General features: G+C 40.2%; 1 protein-coding gene across 3 annotated transcripts in view; it reads left to right on the top strand.

The window, feature by feature from the left end:
• The window catches only part of RAD54B (RAD54 homolog B), a 63,132-nt gene that overhangs the window by 652 nt on the left and 46,239 nt on the right, over nucleotides 1–16,241 (top strand). The window contains exons 1-3 of one of the 3 annotated variants that reach the window (XM_010709136.3): nucleotides 22–184; nucleotides 2,625–2,779; nucleotides 3,436–3,610. In XM_010709136.3, coding sequence (XP_010707438.2) covers nucleotides 2,642–2,779; nucleotides 3,436–3,610 — 313 coding nt within the window. In that variant the 5' untranslated portion in view covers nucleotides 22–184; nucleotides 2,625–2,641. Of the gene's footprint in view, nucleotides 1–21; nucleotides 185–1,587; nucleotides 1,727–2,624; nucleotides 2,780–3,435; nucleotides 3,611–16,241 lie in introns of those variants that run through there. The other 2 variants (XM_010709134.4, XM_003205181.4) reach the window with 2 other exon arrangements.

Below are 16,241 nucleotides of genomic sequence, written 5' to 3'. Positions count from 1 at the left end.
AGCACGCGTGCGCATATCAGTGCCTCCCGGCCGGCTCGTGTCGGGCCCGCGCAGTCGGGGTACATCCTGGCACGGACTCGGAGTATGCGCGCTAGGCGGAGAGTGGGGCGCATGCGCAGGGCAGCCGGCGGGCTGATGGGAGCGGGTGGCGGGACAATTGAGCGCGGCGAGCGCGGCTGCTGAGGTAAGGATGGGGATGGCACGGCCTGACCCAAAATATTTCCTCGCCGATAAGTTTCCTCTGTCAGGTGTTTTTTTGGGTCTCTTTTGTGCCTCTTCTGTAAGCCAGACCACCTTAAATAGTTATTTGACTTACAACTGTGAGTAGCCTTAGGCAGTCTAGTCTGGTGGTTGGCGACCCTGCGCATAGCGTGGGGATTGAAACCAGATGGTCATTGTGGTCCTGTTCAACACAGGCCGTCCTATGATGATGAAAAGCCTTGGGCTGACAGCACTATGGCTAGTATTGTTCTTTGTGCCTGCTTCAGGCTCTTACAGTTATTGCTCATTCCAAATGATTTCTGACCAACACTGATTTCCTGATCGGCACTAATGCTGCCTGCCTGCAGTTACTGCATCAAAGATCCCGTGTTACACATTTGTCCTGAGTACAGTAAGCCTGGTCATATCTGCCAGGATTCTTTCTTCAGGTGTTGAGGAGAGTTAAGTTTGCGCTAAAATGACTGATGTTACAGTCTGTGTTATGACTCAGTGCTGAGTTGAAGATGCCAGATTTATAAACAGATATATAAACAGGAAGGGGAACGGCTGTTTATGAGGGTGGACAGTGATAGGACAAGGGGGAATGGTTTTAAACTGAGACAGGAGAGGTTTAGATTAGATATTAGGAGGAAGTTTTTCACACAGAGGGTGGTGACACACTGGAACAGGTTGTCCAAAGAGGTTGTGGATGCCCCATCCCTGGAGGCATTCAAGGCCAGGCTGGATGTGGCTCTGGGCAGCCTGGTCTGGTGGTTGGCGACCCTGCACATAGCAGGGGGTTGAAACTAGGTGATCGTTGTGGTCCTTTTTAACCCAGACCATTCTATGATTCTTTGATTTTGAAATACCTCTTGCATGCATGTTTCATTTTAATGCAGATGGTAAGATATCTTTAAGGAGAAACGTACTGCTGAATTCAGTGCTTGTAGAAACAGGTGCAATGATGAGACGTTGCAGGCTGTGGTTTCACGGGATGCTTACTCTGGTCTGGCCAGGTGGCTCACAAAGGCAGGAGCAGAGCTTTTCTCATTACCTCCTGCTGCTTCCCTGGAGCCATCTGTAATGACATGGCAGCTGCAGTGTGGCTTGGTCTAGTGGTGGTTGTCTCATTGGAAAGAGCATGTTTAATGTTTGGTGGAAGTAGTTGGAATGTGGAAGTATTCCTTGATGTAGCCATACCTACCTTGGTAGTACTTTATGGCTGATCCTTACCATTATGGTTTATGTCTAGTAACAGCATCATGTATGTGTCATCGTTCATAGTATAGAGAAGACAACAGTACAGTCAGCATCTGCATGTCTCAGATATAAAGGAGTACCATCAGCTGTGTCTAATGTCTGCAAAGTGTTTCAGTAGTACTTTGTTGCTGGTTGTGTGCAAATCTTGGAAAGGAAGGTTGCTGTGCCCTGGTACGCCACTGGAGTGCACAGCAGTGTAAAAATTCAAGTGCAGGAACTCAGTGCCTCTGAAACGGGATGCAAATGTGCTTTCAGGGCCGTAAAGGTATTTGTGTCTGCAATTGCTTTAATGGCATATTCTTACCTAATAATTAGGGGTGGGAGAGAATCAATTAAAATAATGTATGAATGCAGAATTAAACCAAAGTATGTTCCATTAATTGCTGTTCCATTGTTTTTTTCATTTGAGCTTCTGGGTTACTCCATTGGATTTCTTTTTGTTGTTGTTGTTGTTTCTACTAATTTAAGTATTAAGATTATCACATTTTGTTGCAGTGGTTGCAAGCATCCTTTGCCATATTAACTTTGGTGTGTGTTTAGTTTTGTGTGAGCTTGGCTAGAGGAATAATGACCTTGCATTCTGAGGGAAAACCTACAGTACACTCTTTTCACTCTTCAGTTGAATGTAATATGGAGAGAGAATTTCAACTGAATTCTAATCTTTTACTGTGTGTTAGAATTACAAATATAATTGATCGTTTCATGCAAAATGTTACTCCCAGATAGGAACTGGAACTTCAGCATTCATTGTTTTACTAATATTAGGTTTTTTGAAATTATGTTTTAAGTATTTGGAAAAGTTGATTCTTTTATATCAATCTATGTAAAGAACAATTTGAAAGTTTGATAAAAAGCCCTACATCGATCATCTCCAGAGCATATCTTGCTCTTGAGAACTGCATTACTTGCTCTCCAAATAGGAAAAGAAGCTGCAGAAATTGCAGTAGTCTTTCCTAGTACTTAAAATGTTGCAATTCTTTTACTTTCTCGTAAGTTGTTACGCTTGTGAATAAAAAATGTCATTTGAAAATATTTTATGCCACATAAGTTGCTTTGTTTGTTTGTTTGTTTTAAAAGACTACTTGTATTTTTCATTATGGCTGTATTTCCATATCTGAAGCCTTTTCTGACTATGTTTTTTTAACTTGCTTTCTTCCTTCCAGAGTGGTACAAACTAAATATGAGGCGATCAGCAGCTCCAAGTCAAGTGCAAGGAAATGTAGCCAAAAAACCAAGGTTTATACCACCAGGAAAAAGTAATGCAGTTTGTCCCAGGATTGAAACTGAGAAAATGGACCAAGGCATGAAATTAAAGGAGGTAAAATGAAGAATGTGCTAAAAATTACATTTGTTCCTGCAGTATTGTTAATAAAAGGTAGCATCTGGGCTTACCCCATACAGTCCCAGTTTAGGTCATCAGTACTTTTAGGCTTTGATAACTTTGCTCTTACTAAATTTGATCTTGCATCTTGGGTAGGTTTCTTTCACTCTGTGAAGTGCACACAGGAAAATATTTTTGAAATAAATAATGGGAATCAGTACTGAGCCCAAATTCTTAATGCAACTGAGGTGTTTTGGCCTGGACTTTGTTGAGTTCAGTGGTTTTTAATGCTTTGGCAAAAACAGATTAGAAAACAAGGCATTTATTAATTAAATGCCAATACATTCAGTCTCAGTTTTGCTGTAAGGAACTTTCTCTGAAATCTATAGTATTGACAAAAAAGCTCCAGAATTTCTATTAATTTTATCTTTGGAAACTTTTAATAAATGCAGCTCACAACCTAACTGCATGATCATGCACTTAATGTTCTGAAAATGGGAGTGTATACATTTGTGTGGGAATGTATATATCTGCGTAGACAGACACATAATCCTCATTATCAAGCTACTGAAATCTCTTCTTGTTGCTCTCTTTTTTGTTTCATTTCAACTGCCTCAAGGAAATGCTATCCTGAACTTCTTTCTCTTTTGCAGGTAGGTGAGAAACATGGAAATGTTTCACTGTTTTCTGAAGTGTTTGGCGAGAATCAGAATGAAAATTTTACACAGTCTGTTGAGTCATCTGGAAAAGTAAAGTCTACAAAAGCATGGAACAGCACTAGTAAGTGCAGCAAGTTGGAAATGAAAACACAGAGTGCACCCAAAGCTGGTAAGATGCACTTTCCTACTTAATGCTGTGAGTTGTGTGAGAATTTAAAAGCTTATGTCTGGTATGCTGCTTTCTAAACTTTTATGAAATACATATGTCTTGTGCAATGGGAGCATTATTTGTTGTTCTGCTGGACAGAGTGTAGCAGCAACAAGCATTAGCAGTTCTCTTAAATGAAGAAGGAAAAAAGCTGATATTTTACAGGCCAATTAATTGGTAGTGCTGCTATTCAGGTATGTCTTCTGTAAGCGTACTTATAGTCAACTTGCTCTTATTGAGAGTAATATCATAAAAAGAGTTGGGATTCCCTAATTTTTAGAAGAGTATTGCAGTCTGGATATTTTGTTGGCCTCAAGCAGAGAATACAAATGATGCTGAATGGATTCACACTTTTCAGAATCCATGAGGGCTTTTTCAGTGTAAGATCTAATCTGATGACAGTGTCTCTGGTGGCCGTTCAGGTTCAAGCACGTGTTATCAACTCTCATGTAACTAGGACAGCCTGTGCTCACTCATGTGTACCATTCATTAATTTTTTAACCCTGGTAATGAATATTCTTCTCAAAAGCTAGGTAGTAAGCACTGCAAAGTTGGTGAAGAGTCTGAAATGTAGTAAATGCACTTTGATGGACTTGATTGACTCCACGGAATTGAATATATTCTTTTTCTACTCTTCATGTGCCATGATCACAGATGTTCATGAATGCAGATGTGCTAGCTCTGCTGCCAAATGCATATGAGAAGCATTTGCACTTTACTGAATTACTTGCATTGATGAATAAAAATCATTCCCCTTGGAGCCAACTCATACATCTTAACATCTATCTTGCTGATAATTCACTGTTTTCATAATTAATTACTTTGATAATTAGGATAGTTGTACATAATCCTTTTCCTCCCTCCCTTGAACTGCCCTCTACCTACCTGGGCACGTGAACCACAAAGGCCTCAGTCATGTTGCTGGTTCTCAGATCTGCACTCATGTAAATTACACGCTACAGATCCCTCCAGTACGTGGCCTTAGACACCTGGCTGCTGTATCTCCTGGTCTGCCAGCTACCTTGTTCACAACAGATGCATACAAATCAACATGACACTCTAGTCTAAACTTAGCAGTGGCCAGCCAACCAGTAGTCACTCCCCTCAGATATCCTGCTCTTTCCAGGAAAGTCCTTTGTACTTTTTGGTCCCTCCAGGAGCCAGCTTGCAGACACTCTGCTCTCTACATAATCTGGCCCAGATTCATGGCTGCTCCAAAACCTGACACCCAAACCTCATTTCCTATTTGTCAGCTAGTCCTGTTTGATGTTTGCTAGTGATCACACACTGGCATAACCAGGCAGTATACATGGGTTTGCCAGTTGTTGGCACTTCAGAGGGGCTGAAACACCTGTGTGTGGTCCAGCTCCTGTATCTAGCATGCACAACTCCATGTGCATTTATGCACACATAATAAGACTCCCTTCATCCAGGAAATATATAGAAATACAGTTTCATAAGATGAGACAGCTTGTGGTGATAGGGTGCAGAGCATGAGTGAACAAGCATACTGACCAGTCACCTGTTTAAAGCTGGCTTCTCTTTTTCCTTTTTTTCCACACTTGCTTCTTCCTGAACCACTTTCATCCTTCCCTTTGGCCTATCTTGTTTTTTTCCTCTTAAAAATCTCCTTAGTATGTCTTGTGCAATCCCCTTACGCTCTTTCTAACATTTTATAAGTTCCATACCCAATCAGGCAATAACTTTGTTGACTCCAATTGACTCTTCTCATTGGATTTAACTCTCAGAAAATGTTGTTGATAGGTCTCATAGCCCCGAGGAGGCTATGTTTTGCTGCCATAATTATGTTGTGTGACTCAGTGCTCTGTTTTGCAGAGCCAATGTGGGAAGATTTACCAGTCTTCTATGTTTTAAGTCCCTCTGATTCTATGGGTTTTGTGTTTATCTGCAGTGTGCTGTAACTTTCAATTCTTCCTATGATGCTCATGCTTGCAGAAAATTTTCAGTGTGTATAGGACAGGTTCTTTGAGTGATCCTGTTTCCCTGTAGATACATCTGCAAAAATTTGTCTGCGGATTCTATCTAACAGTGCACTTGAAGGATAATCAATGGATTTGTTTCCAAAATAATCTTCCTGTGGTCTCGGGGAAATCTGTCATCTTCCCAACAACAACAAAAAAAAAAAGGTTAAGTGGAGAAAATATTAAATGCTTTTTTAGTATCATGTATTCCAGGTACAGCTGGTAGGAGTGTGATAATCTGAGTAAAAGGAACAGTTGTGTGACTGAGTGGCCTGTTTCTGTTGATGTCGCACTGCTTGAGTAACCAAACAAACCATTTCATGCCAGAGCCTTTCAATGTCTGTAGAACGGGGCTAATCCTGCAATTCTTTGTAAAGCACAAAAAAAAAAAAAAAAGAAAAAGAAAAAAAAGGGGTATCCCAAGTAAATGTTGGTTATAGTCATCAGACTCACTGCTGGTATAAATGCTGCACTGTGGAAACAGTCTTGCATTGAGGCTTCATTAAATCTTAAACAGTTTCTTAATATCATAGATTGTCCAAGACAGCTTCTGCCACTTATGTTACTTTTATCTGCTGATATAGCCATTCTGTAGACTGTGTAAACTATAACGTCTTTTGTAGTGTGGAACTAAATTGTTTTGACAAAACTGAAATTCAGAAGTAATGGAAACCAGTTGTGAAAGCCAGAGTTGGTATTTGTTTATTATCACTATTGTAATGGAATTATATCTTCAGTTAAAAAAAGACTTCTCTCTTAAAGGGACATTAAGATAATTTCAAGATTTAAAAAGCCGTGTATGCATTACTTTGGTTTACTGTCTGAATACTGTTTTACACAGATAATAAGCTGTTTGTTAACTTTATATCACACTGAAAGCTGCAGTGTTTGGGTTTCTAGTACAGTGGAACGTGTAAATGAATACTGCGGCTTCCAATGAAATTCTTATGAAACACCTGCGGACAGCTGGACAACTGCACTGTTCATTGCTCATTTCTGTTCACCCAGCCCTGAAAATGCTGCACATTCTTTCAGTGAAACTTATCCGCCACACCGTGTCAGTATCCTGGTGTTGGTTAGATAACATCCATTTAAATTATAGCATATCTAGCTTAAAAAAATTTGCTTCTTCAGGCTTTTTCTCTTCTATCCTAATATTGCACTAATGAAAAGGAATCTAAATGTCTATCAGATGAGATAAAAGCTTCTAAAGAGGTTTTAATAAAATGGTATCAGCTTTTGTAGAGTGAAACCTGCCTATGCTTTGTAATTTCAAGAAAGTTTTAAAATAGAATCATAGAATCACCAAGGTTGGAAAAGACCTGCAAGATCATCCAGTCCAACCATCCACCTATCACCAGTAATTCCCACTATCCTGTGTCCCTCAGTACAACATCTAAACATTTCTTGAACATCTCCACGGACGGTGACTCCACTCTGTCCCTGGGCAGCCCATTCCAGCACCTGACCACTCCTTTGCAGAAGAAATGATTCCAAATATCCAACCTGAACCTCTCCTGGCACAACTTGAGGCCGTTTTAGTGGTACCAGGGTTTGGATTTGAAGATATTTCAGACGCAGGGTTATAGAAACATGGTGTTCAACAAGCAGCTAACCGTGCTTATGATGAGTTCTGAATACTGAAAAATGATGCTTCTTTGTAAATATCAGTGTAAGGAAATAAACTTTATTTACAGTTTTATGAATCAGTATTTTTTTTCTCTCCCATGAGGCAAACAGTGTGCCAATCATTTTGGTACCTTTTTTTTTTTTTGGAATTCAGAATATATTACTACTTGACACTGCCAACAGATGTGGTGAGAGAAGACAATTTATTACTCTCATATGCCTACAAAGAATTCAGTTGGACAAGTCTGTATGCTTTTTAAAATGAAGATTATGTTACCATTCCAAAAGTATATAGCAGAAATTGAAAATTATACGTCTGGAATTATTGCGGCTCTTAAAATTCCTTGGCTTCTACTTGTCCTCATTACTTTCTGAGGTCCTGTAAGCAATTACAAGAGAAATAGTTTGTGATTGAAGTATTCACAGACAGACAAATCTCTGAACTCTACTGAACTCCCTCAGTGTCTCAGTATCCTGGATTAAATCTTTGGACTTCTACTCTGGCAGATGATCAGTGCACATATATTGCAAGTAAGGGGCACTGGGCACAACGGAGGTTCTCACCTGCACTACCTTGTTCAATGCAACATTTTATACATGTATATACGTATATGTTTCTATGTACTGAATCAAATTTACACTTTTTATCAGTTTTCAGTTTACTTTCTGTTGGACTTCTTAATCTAGGAGAATGCTGTCTCGTTTTCTCTCTGGGTTTGCTATATCATGTGTGGAGACAAACAGCTCTTTCACCTGTGTGCTTGGACGTGACATTAAGTTGCACTGAGAATCCATTGTTTGAACCTGATGTAGGTGAACTGAAAAGCTGCATAAGGAGTCTGTCGCTCTGTTACAACCCACCTCTTGTTCCGTTTTTGTCTGAGGAGTAGCTTGTCTTTCATCCACCTCTAACATCTGTTAATGCTCCTTCTAAGAGAAATTTTGTCAGAAGTCATATTCAAATATTGCCTTTGAAATAACAATGCAGACAGATTGTAACTGTATTTCAGAACAAGATTAAAACGTTCGCTCTATGATGACAGAATGTTCTTGAATCTTTTTCATGCTTATAAAGTTCACTGTATTTATTATTTGCATACAGTTTTGGATACATTTTTCAACTGCCCTGGAATATTCATGTCTACTGAGTATGTCGGCCTATAATGTTAAAACTCTTTCCTCGTTTAAGTGAATTTTATTTTCATAATAGGATTGTTTGTCTGCATCAGCATTTTAAAACATTCTAATTGTAATTTAATTGTAATTTCTATTGCTTCCTTCATTTCCATTATTGCACTTTACAGATTGAACTGGAAAAGATATTCCAGTCGGTATTTTTACCATCTGTCTATATTAGTGGTGGAGCTGCATGTATAGCTGCAGTGCAGTGGGCCCCTCAAATGTTTTTATAAACAGTTGGTGAAGCAGTCAACTCTTTGGGTAAAAGACACTGCATAAACATCGGTAGCTTTTAATAACAACTAACCATACCTTAGTACAGCTGTTAGTGGATGCTTCAGTTGAAATAATTCATCACTACATTGCTCTTGTTAGATTTTATGTTTTCAAATTTTGTTACCAGCTTGTATTCAAAATGATAGAATTTTGCCAGTTCTCCATTATATAAAATAAACTGCTTCTCCCCGCAGCGTGATAGACAGAGTGGTCTATAGTAGTGAAGAAGCCAGCTCTTGCTAAATTCAAGGTAGTTTCTGTTCTGCATAGGTGACACCTGTACCTGGGGATTGACTAAGAAAATTAGATTGATATTAAATTAAGTTTCTAGGAGAGGAAATTGTTTGTGTCTCTTGATGTGATGCTGTTCCAGAAGTGTTTATTTCCGCATCAGCCATGGTAGGTATGCATACAAACTGTTACCAGTTTGGCCCAGTGCCTCACTATTCAGCAATCAACATTTTGCAGGCAGGCTTTTTGCTGAGGATTCTGTGGTTTAGTTCTAGATGATTTGTGTTTTCTGGGCTTCAGTGTTGGACCTGTGGCATCTCCTCATGGTGACACATTTTGCTTGCTGTTCTTTGTTGTGATGTGAGATAATGTCCTCTACTCTGCTGTGGGCATCTGACCTTCTTTGGCACTCCCCCAGGTAATTATGTATGCTCGGGGTTCCCCAGAGGAGAACCCTTTGCTATGGTCATGCAGTACTTTCAGTTACACATTCAGATGGTATGGCAGCAAAGCAGGAAGTATTGTTTTAGCCGGACAACCTTCCTATTGTAATCTTAGTATTCAAAATTCCTAGAATTAAAGGAAAAAAAAAAAGGTTGAGATATTCTTCACTCTCGCACCCTGGCATTATAGAATCGGAATATCCTGAGTTGGAAGGGATCTGTAAGGATCAAGAAGCAAGTTCCCAAAGCTCTGAGAGCACAAGTAACACATCTGGTGACAACACCTCTGTCTACTCAAAAGCAGAATATTCCCACAAGCTACAAAGTAGGTTCTATGCCCATTTAGTTACTGCAAACAGCTCTGAATAAAACTGATGTAGCCCTTGCTTGTTTTCATGACTTTTCAGTGCATCCCTCCCCTCTTGCTATTCTACATTCCTCACCTGCTTTATAGTAGTGGCCAGAACAGAACCCTGTATTTAAGGAATTCTGTTTCTGTGCTGAGAAGCAACAAATGCAGCAGCCACAACTTCCCTCACTTCTTCAGTTTTAAAGTCTTCAGGGGAAAAACAATCACTGAACTGTAGCCGTAATCAAATAAGTACAACTCACTACCACAGACTGAACACAAGGAAAACAGTATGGTGTGCTGAGGTGATACACTGGCCTGTTGAAGAAGTTCTCCTCCCTAACCAGTGTGCCTTATCTTGACTTTGGACTGTCGAGCAGTCGAGCAGTAAAATGTGCCGCGGTTGCAGAGGTAAACCTCCATGTGTGAGATGGATGGAAGGAAACTGTGCCAGCTCCATCACCAAAAGCAACGTATCATGTAGCATACAGCAAGTGCAAAGCTGCTTTCCTGGATGGGGCAGCCATGTGCAATGCAGTATAATGGGCTGCTGTAAAACAAATCCAGACTTGCGCAATTCTCGTGTGATCTTTCCACAGTTAATATGACATAATTTATAACTTGATATGATCGTATCTAGCTGTCATGTGAATAACTAGGCTTTATGTAATGATAGATGACATAACCAGGATATTCACACATTTGTGAAAAGGGCAGCGAATTGACAGTGAAATATACTTTTCTTGTGTCCTAGTTACGTGTGCTCTAATGTATGTATTTGAATCAGTGGAGATCATGGGGGAAGGGAACTAGAAATTGGAAGGGTATTAGGTGGTCAGAAAATAAAGACTATCAGGGTTTTATTAGATAGATGATATCAGACCATTTCCAAACAGTTGGAAGGGTTAACGTGAAAGAATTTCAGTAACAACTTGCCTATTAAACTGAACAGCATTAGCTTTTTTGGGACAAAGTTTCTTTGCAAAGTTGCTAGTTTCTTTGTTTTTGAATAGTGATAGATAAACTATTGAAGAGTGCTGTGCTATATGTAGACAACCATCCAACCATCTTTTATTCATTTTTCCCTTTTTTTTCAATGTGTTAAGTTACTGAAAATCAAGAATTTGTAAACAAGGAAAAAAAAAGACCTAAGTTCTCTTTTTTTTTATACAGATACAGAGATCTCATGTTAAAAGGGCGGAGATAAAGGGAACTCACTTTTCCAGGGTGGGAATGGGCCTTGAAAATGAACTTACTATGCCAATGTATTTGCTGTTATTTGGCTCCATGGGAATTGCGTGCAAATATATGAAACGTGTAGAAAAAAACATTGATCTAGTACTCTAACTTTTGAAAGAAGGAACTTAGAGATACTCTGCCTAGAGCCTATTTTTAACAGTTTGGATTTAGCAGTAAAGATTCTATCAGTTTCTCTATTCATTCTGAGGAAAGCTGTTCATGTGGTTTCTTCTTAACTTCTTGTTTATCGGAATTTATTATCAAGCCTTTTTGTGTGTAAGGAGTGAAGATGGGCAAAAGAAGAAATTCATGCCTGTCCTAAATTTCTTAGATCATTTTCATTTCCGCTCTCATCTTTCAGAAAGTCTGTTTCTCCCCAGCACTCTCTTGTCCCCATTAGATAAGATACAAATTTGGATTTAAGGGAAGATGGGAGAGAGTGTAGGTATCAGATGAAAGGACAAATGCTTTATTCGAGTGAAATGGAAGGTGTTTTTGAGCTATAATGAATATTATTACAGACTTTGCCTGGATTCCTTCACATCCTTCTGTAGCTGTGCTCATTGTTTGGATGCCCTTTGTTGCTATGCCAGCATGACCAGAGTTCGATCCCAGCTTTTGGCTTTGGGCCTTAAGTCTCCCCCTGAAATAGAAGCATTATCGCAATACGACTTTCCGAAAATCAACATGGTAGTGGTTAGACCATTATCTCTAGGTCCTCAAAACTGCCACTTTGAGCAACTCAGAAGAATAGAGAAAGCTGCTCCTATGTCGAATGCTGGGAATAGTGAGTAGAGAAGTATTCTGAGGTTAGTATTTAAAAGAATAATCTCCAAAAGATGGAAGAATTGCAGCAACTTGGCTTCTCTAGAGTCTATCTTGCAAATGGGAATTTAAGAACTTACGCAAAATGTCCTAAAAAAAAAAATCATACTTCTAAACCTTTCTATATTTCTTTGCTGCTTGTTGCTGGTTAGTCATGAAAAAGCTTGCTGAAAAAGAGAAAATGTGTGGATTAACAACTGGAGGCATTTCTGAATTTGTGAAGAATGATGCTGTTCCTTTTTCTTACTTATAAAGTGAAGAGCTTATTTACGGTGCTATTTAGTCACTTCATTATAATATATAGTCCTGTAACTTTAGGTTAAACTTCCTTTGAAGGATGGTTACAGATCTGAACGTGTGGGCTGGAATGTCAGACTGAGGTGAATTCTTTAAAATTTGGCATGGAGAAGGCTGGTGTAATTGTCTCATCTGAGTATTTCCCATTTCATGGGGCAACACCTAGCAGAGGGAATGGAAGCGCAATTAGCTTTTATGCTTGGAATTTTACGTGATGTAAAAGTTCTGGAGTAGCCCATACATAATTCAAGCTAATTTCAAGAGAGCAATGTCAAGGTAACTACTTTGTCAACTTCTGGGTTTTCATGATTTGTCCTGTGATGCACGTACCCAGGAGTTGCAAGAACTGCTAGATGCTAGGAGTTGATACGTGGTAGATGGTGATGACAAGAATAGATGCAGAAAAAAAGACTTAAAGCTTCCCTTTGTTCTTCCCTTCCAACCTTGTCCTGCATCTCTCAAATGAAGGGCAAAGGTTTAGAGATATTTAGAAATATTACTGCAAGGAGAAGGAAAAGGGGTGGTCCTGGGACTTCTGGTACAGCCAGGGTAGGAACAAGTAAGGGCAAAGTTGATGGTGAAAATGTTGTGAAAGTTGATAAAGACAGTAATAAAATTGCTTGAAATGAGAAAGCTATCTGAAACAAAATTTGATTGTTCTAAAAATAATTCAGAAACTCAGGAGAAAGTCTGTTTAAGCACAGTCACTTCCAGGTGAAGTCTTCTTGCATTTTTTAGCTCTCAAAACTTTGTCATTCTTAACTCTCCATAATGAATAATGCCTGCAAGTCTTAATTTTGGAGCTCATCCATGAAACAGCTGTCACAATGGGAGACCTTTGGAGCTGAAAACTTTCTCACCCACCCTTTGCTGCAGCACACTCTTAAGACCGATGGAATGAGTTGGCACAATCTTGCTGTCATGTCAGTAAAGAAGACTGTAGGATGACCTAATGGAACTTTTGCAGCCCTTAATACCCACAGACACTCTCAAGTCATCTTATGCAGCTGCCAAGTTCATTTGCACAAGTGAGCAACTGCCTCGATGCTTGCCAAATATTTTTGCTGCCAGTATACCCCAGTATATTCAGTGATTGTAACACAACCCGTCTTAGCTGTTGAATCCTCTTACAGTTTCTAATAAGCACAGGGGTATCAGAGTTTCGCTTCGGCTTCAGATCAAATCTTGCAATCATTCTCTTGTTTTTAAGATTCTTGAGCTTCTGGGTAACTACAAATGCAAAGCCAGTCTTTCCAGAGCTAGTTTGCCTATACAGTGTTAAACAAAAGAAAAATAGGTATCTTTTAGACCTACTTTGGGACCACCTCTCTGTGAGCAGAGCACCCTCACAGAGTTCAGTAGTCATTTATCTGCTGATCTGATATTTCTTGCACTAAGAGGTCCCTGCCTGAATGTTTTAATCCATTGTAATTCACTGCATTCAAGTCTGCTCTAAACTTCATCTTTCATGATGTTCTTTTTGGGGTCTCCTCCTTAATCGTGTAATTTTTTTTTTTTTTTGTCTTTTAATTGTGTACTTTATAGAGATCAGAAAGCCTGAAAATATAATGGAGGTATTCTCCCTCAGTTCTGTTTGGCAAAAGATCCTTTCCCTCTCTTTTCTCTCTCTAGTTTAAGAAGTTATCCTTTATAGGATTTTCTGTCTCATATATGTCTAAAGTGAAATGGGCCACTTGCTGCAATTATTGGTCATGATCCACATCTGTCACTTGGCTTCTAAAATCTGGATCCATTGAACTTTTTCAACAATTCATTTCATAGTAGTTTGGCTGTTTTAATCCCTAACTACTTCTATCTGTGATTTATTCACCTCTTGATAGCTCTCCAGAAAACACAATTTGTATCTTTTTTTTTTTTTTTGTATTTATTCTAGACTTTTCTGCTGCAACCCCCTAAATTTATGCTACCTGTAGTTTTTAGTATTTCCCAACTATTTTAAGTTCAACAGCAATGGGCTGTTGCTCAGTTCTTGAATAACCTAATCTCGCAGCTCCCATTTTTCCTGAATTTCCAAATATGGAGATTGCATCCACTTCAAAACCAAGAATTCTAACATTAAAATTGGGAAGAATATGGTTTGTTTAAAAGAATCAAACAAATAAAAGCCAGAGTTTTGTGAGCGCTCATATCAGCACAGGGAAGGGGCAGAAACACAGCAGAGCTGGAAGAAGAAAGAAATTCCACTTTTGGCAATGTCCCACATTTATGTTAAGCAAAATATTAAGCCGTATGCCTGGCCGAAAAATAAAATAAAATGATTAGTCTTTAGCTGGATCATCTCCCTGAACTGGCTGTGTGCATTCTGTTGTGTAATAAGTGTACATGTTGGTGGACGGTATAGGATGAAGGGTGGACTGTGGCAACTTTGCTTTTTGTTTGTAATCACCTTGAAACTACACCTTTTGGAGCTCAAAGAAGTCTGAATGTCATGTTAATATGCAGCCCTCTCACCTTCTGTGATTTGTGATTTCTCACCCAAATACTGATGTGACCTTAGGCTGATGAGCAGAACTACCAAAAACAACAACAAATAAAACTCACTAAAATAACCTTGTTCCTCCCTCCCTCCCTCCCCCCCCCAAAAAAAAACAGGAAAAAAATCTTGTTTGGCAGCCAGCTTCATTTTTACAAGGGTTATTTTACACTCTTGCAGAACAGTAAGTAATTCAGACTGATTCCTTCAGGCACTTGCTCGAAAGAAAGCATTGTGGTGGTGTTCTGTGGGAATGGCATTAGCGTGGAAGGTTGGTGAGTGTTAAGCAGTCAGCTGGTAAGTAACCAAGTTTAGAGGGTTCTGTGCTTGGAGTTGCCATACCTGGCAGCTGGGCACAAGAGGGGCTGCTGCAGCTCCTTGGGGCTGGCTCCAAGCCACAGTGAGGGGCTATGTAGTTGTTCCCAGGAGGCACACAGGCACGTGCGTGCACTACACTACATATGTGGCCAGCTGCACAGAAAACATAGCCTTGCACAGACAGCAGCAGCATCAAAGGCCTCATCTTTTCCCTTCTGTGGCTGATAATGATGGAAGGATGGATCCCTCCTATGACAAGTTCTAGATGTTTACTCTTCTGCATGCCTGGTTTCCCAGCTGCCTCGCCCCCACAGACACAAACGGAGTGGTCTCTGGCAGCTGCTCTGATTTATGACCTTTCCAGTAGCCAGCCCACAACCTCTCTGCTCTCTCCAGCATTGGGCCAGACTCAAAGCTACTCCTGTTTGTGGCTCCCAAGATTCTTACCCTATTTGCTGGCTACTCTGGCTCAATGCTTGTCAAGGATCATGCACAAACATGTACTAAGGCAGTGTGCATGGGTTCCGACCTCTGCTTGCTGGCACCCTGTGTACCTGGGTCCCTGTGCGTGACCTGTGGTCCAGCTCCAATTCCTGGATGCACTTCCACGCACACTTGAATACACAGAGTAAGGATTCTTCTCACCCAGGAAAGTAGTTACAAATGCAGTTTAATAAGAAGTGAGGACAAACAGCAGTGACCAGGCCCAGGGCATGGCTGGACTACTGTACTGAGCCACTCCTGCTGACATGCATCTGGGTCCCTCTTATCCCATCTCCCCAGTATTTGCTTGTGCTTCTTCCTTCCCCAAACACTTTCATCCCTCACTTTTCTTGCCCTTGGTTTTTCCTTTAAATATCCTGTACTAAGCCTTGTGCAATCCTAAAATACCCTTTCTGGCAGCTCATAATGAGTCCCATGTCCCAGTGGGCAGTCACAACCCCCCTCCCTTGTCTGCAAGGTGATCTAGAGAGCCTCTCCCATCAGCTCTCTGTCACTCTCTCCACTCCTGAGCCCTTGTGCTGTTGTGCTTCTGTAGCAGATGTGGCAACAGCCAGACCAAGAGCTTTGCTCTTTTTGCTCCGGTTACTGGGGTCCCTCTGTCCAGTGCTGGTTATCTGTGCTCCTCTGTGTTTGTGGGGAGGAGCCTTTAATCACACAACCAAACTGTTTTCTTTTGTCACTGAAAAGTCATGAGATTGGGCATTGCACAGCTGCTCCAACATACGAGGGCACAGTGTGGGCTCTTGTGACTCCTGGATTCCAACACTGCCAGCAGCCTGAAGTTCTTAAGGCGTAATCCATTTTGGTTTTTATTTCTTGTACTTAC

The sequence above is a fragment of the Meleagris gallopavo genome, chromosome 3 (assembly GCF_905368555.1).
Source record: "Meleagris gallopavo chromosome 3, MGAL_WU_HG_1.1, whole genome shotgun sequence".
In the NCBI taxonomy this organism is placed as follows: Eukaryota; Metazoa; Chordata; class Aves; order Galliformes; family Phasianidae; genus Meleagris; species Meleagris gallopavo.
The sequence above is the reverse complement of the archived record's forward strand: the minus strand, read 5'-3'. Positions and strand labels throughout refer to the sequence as shown.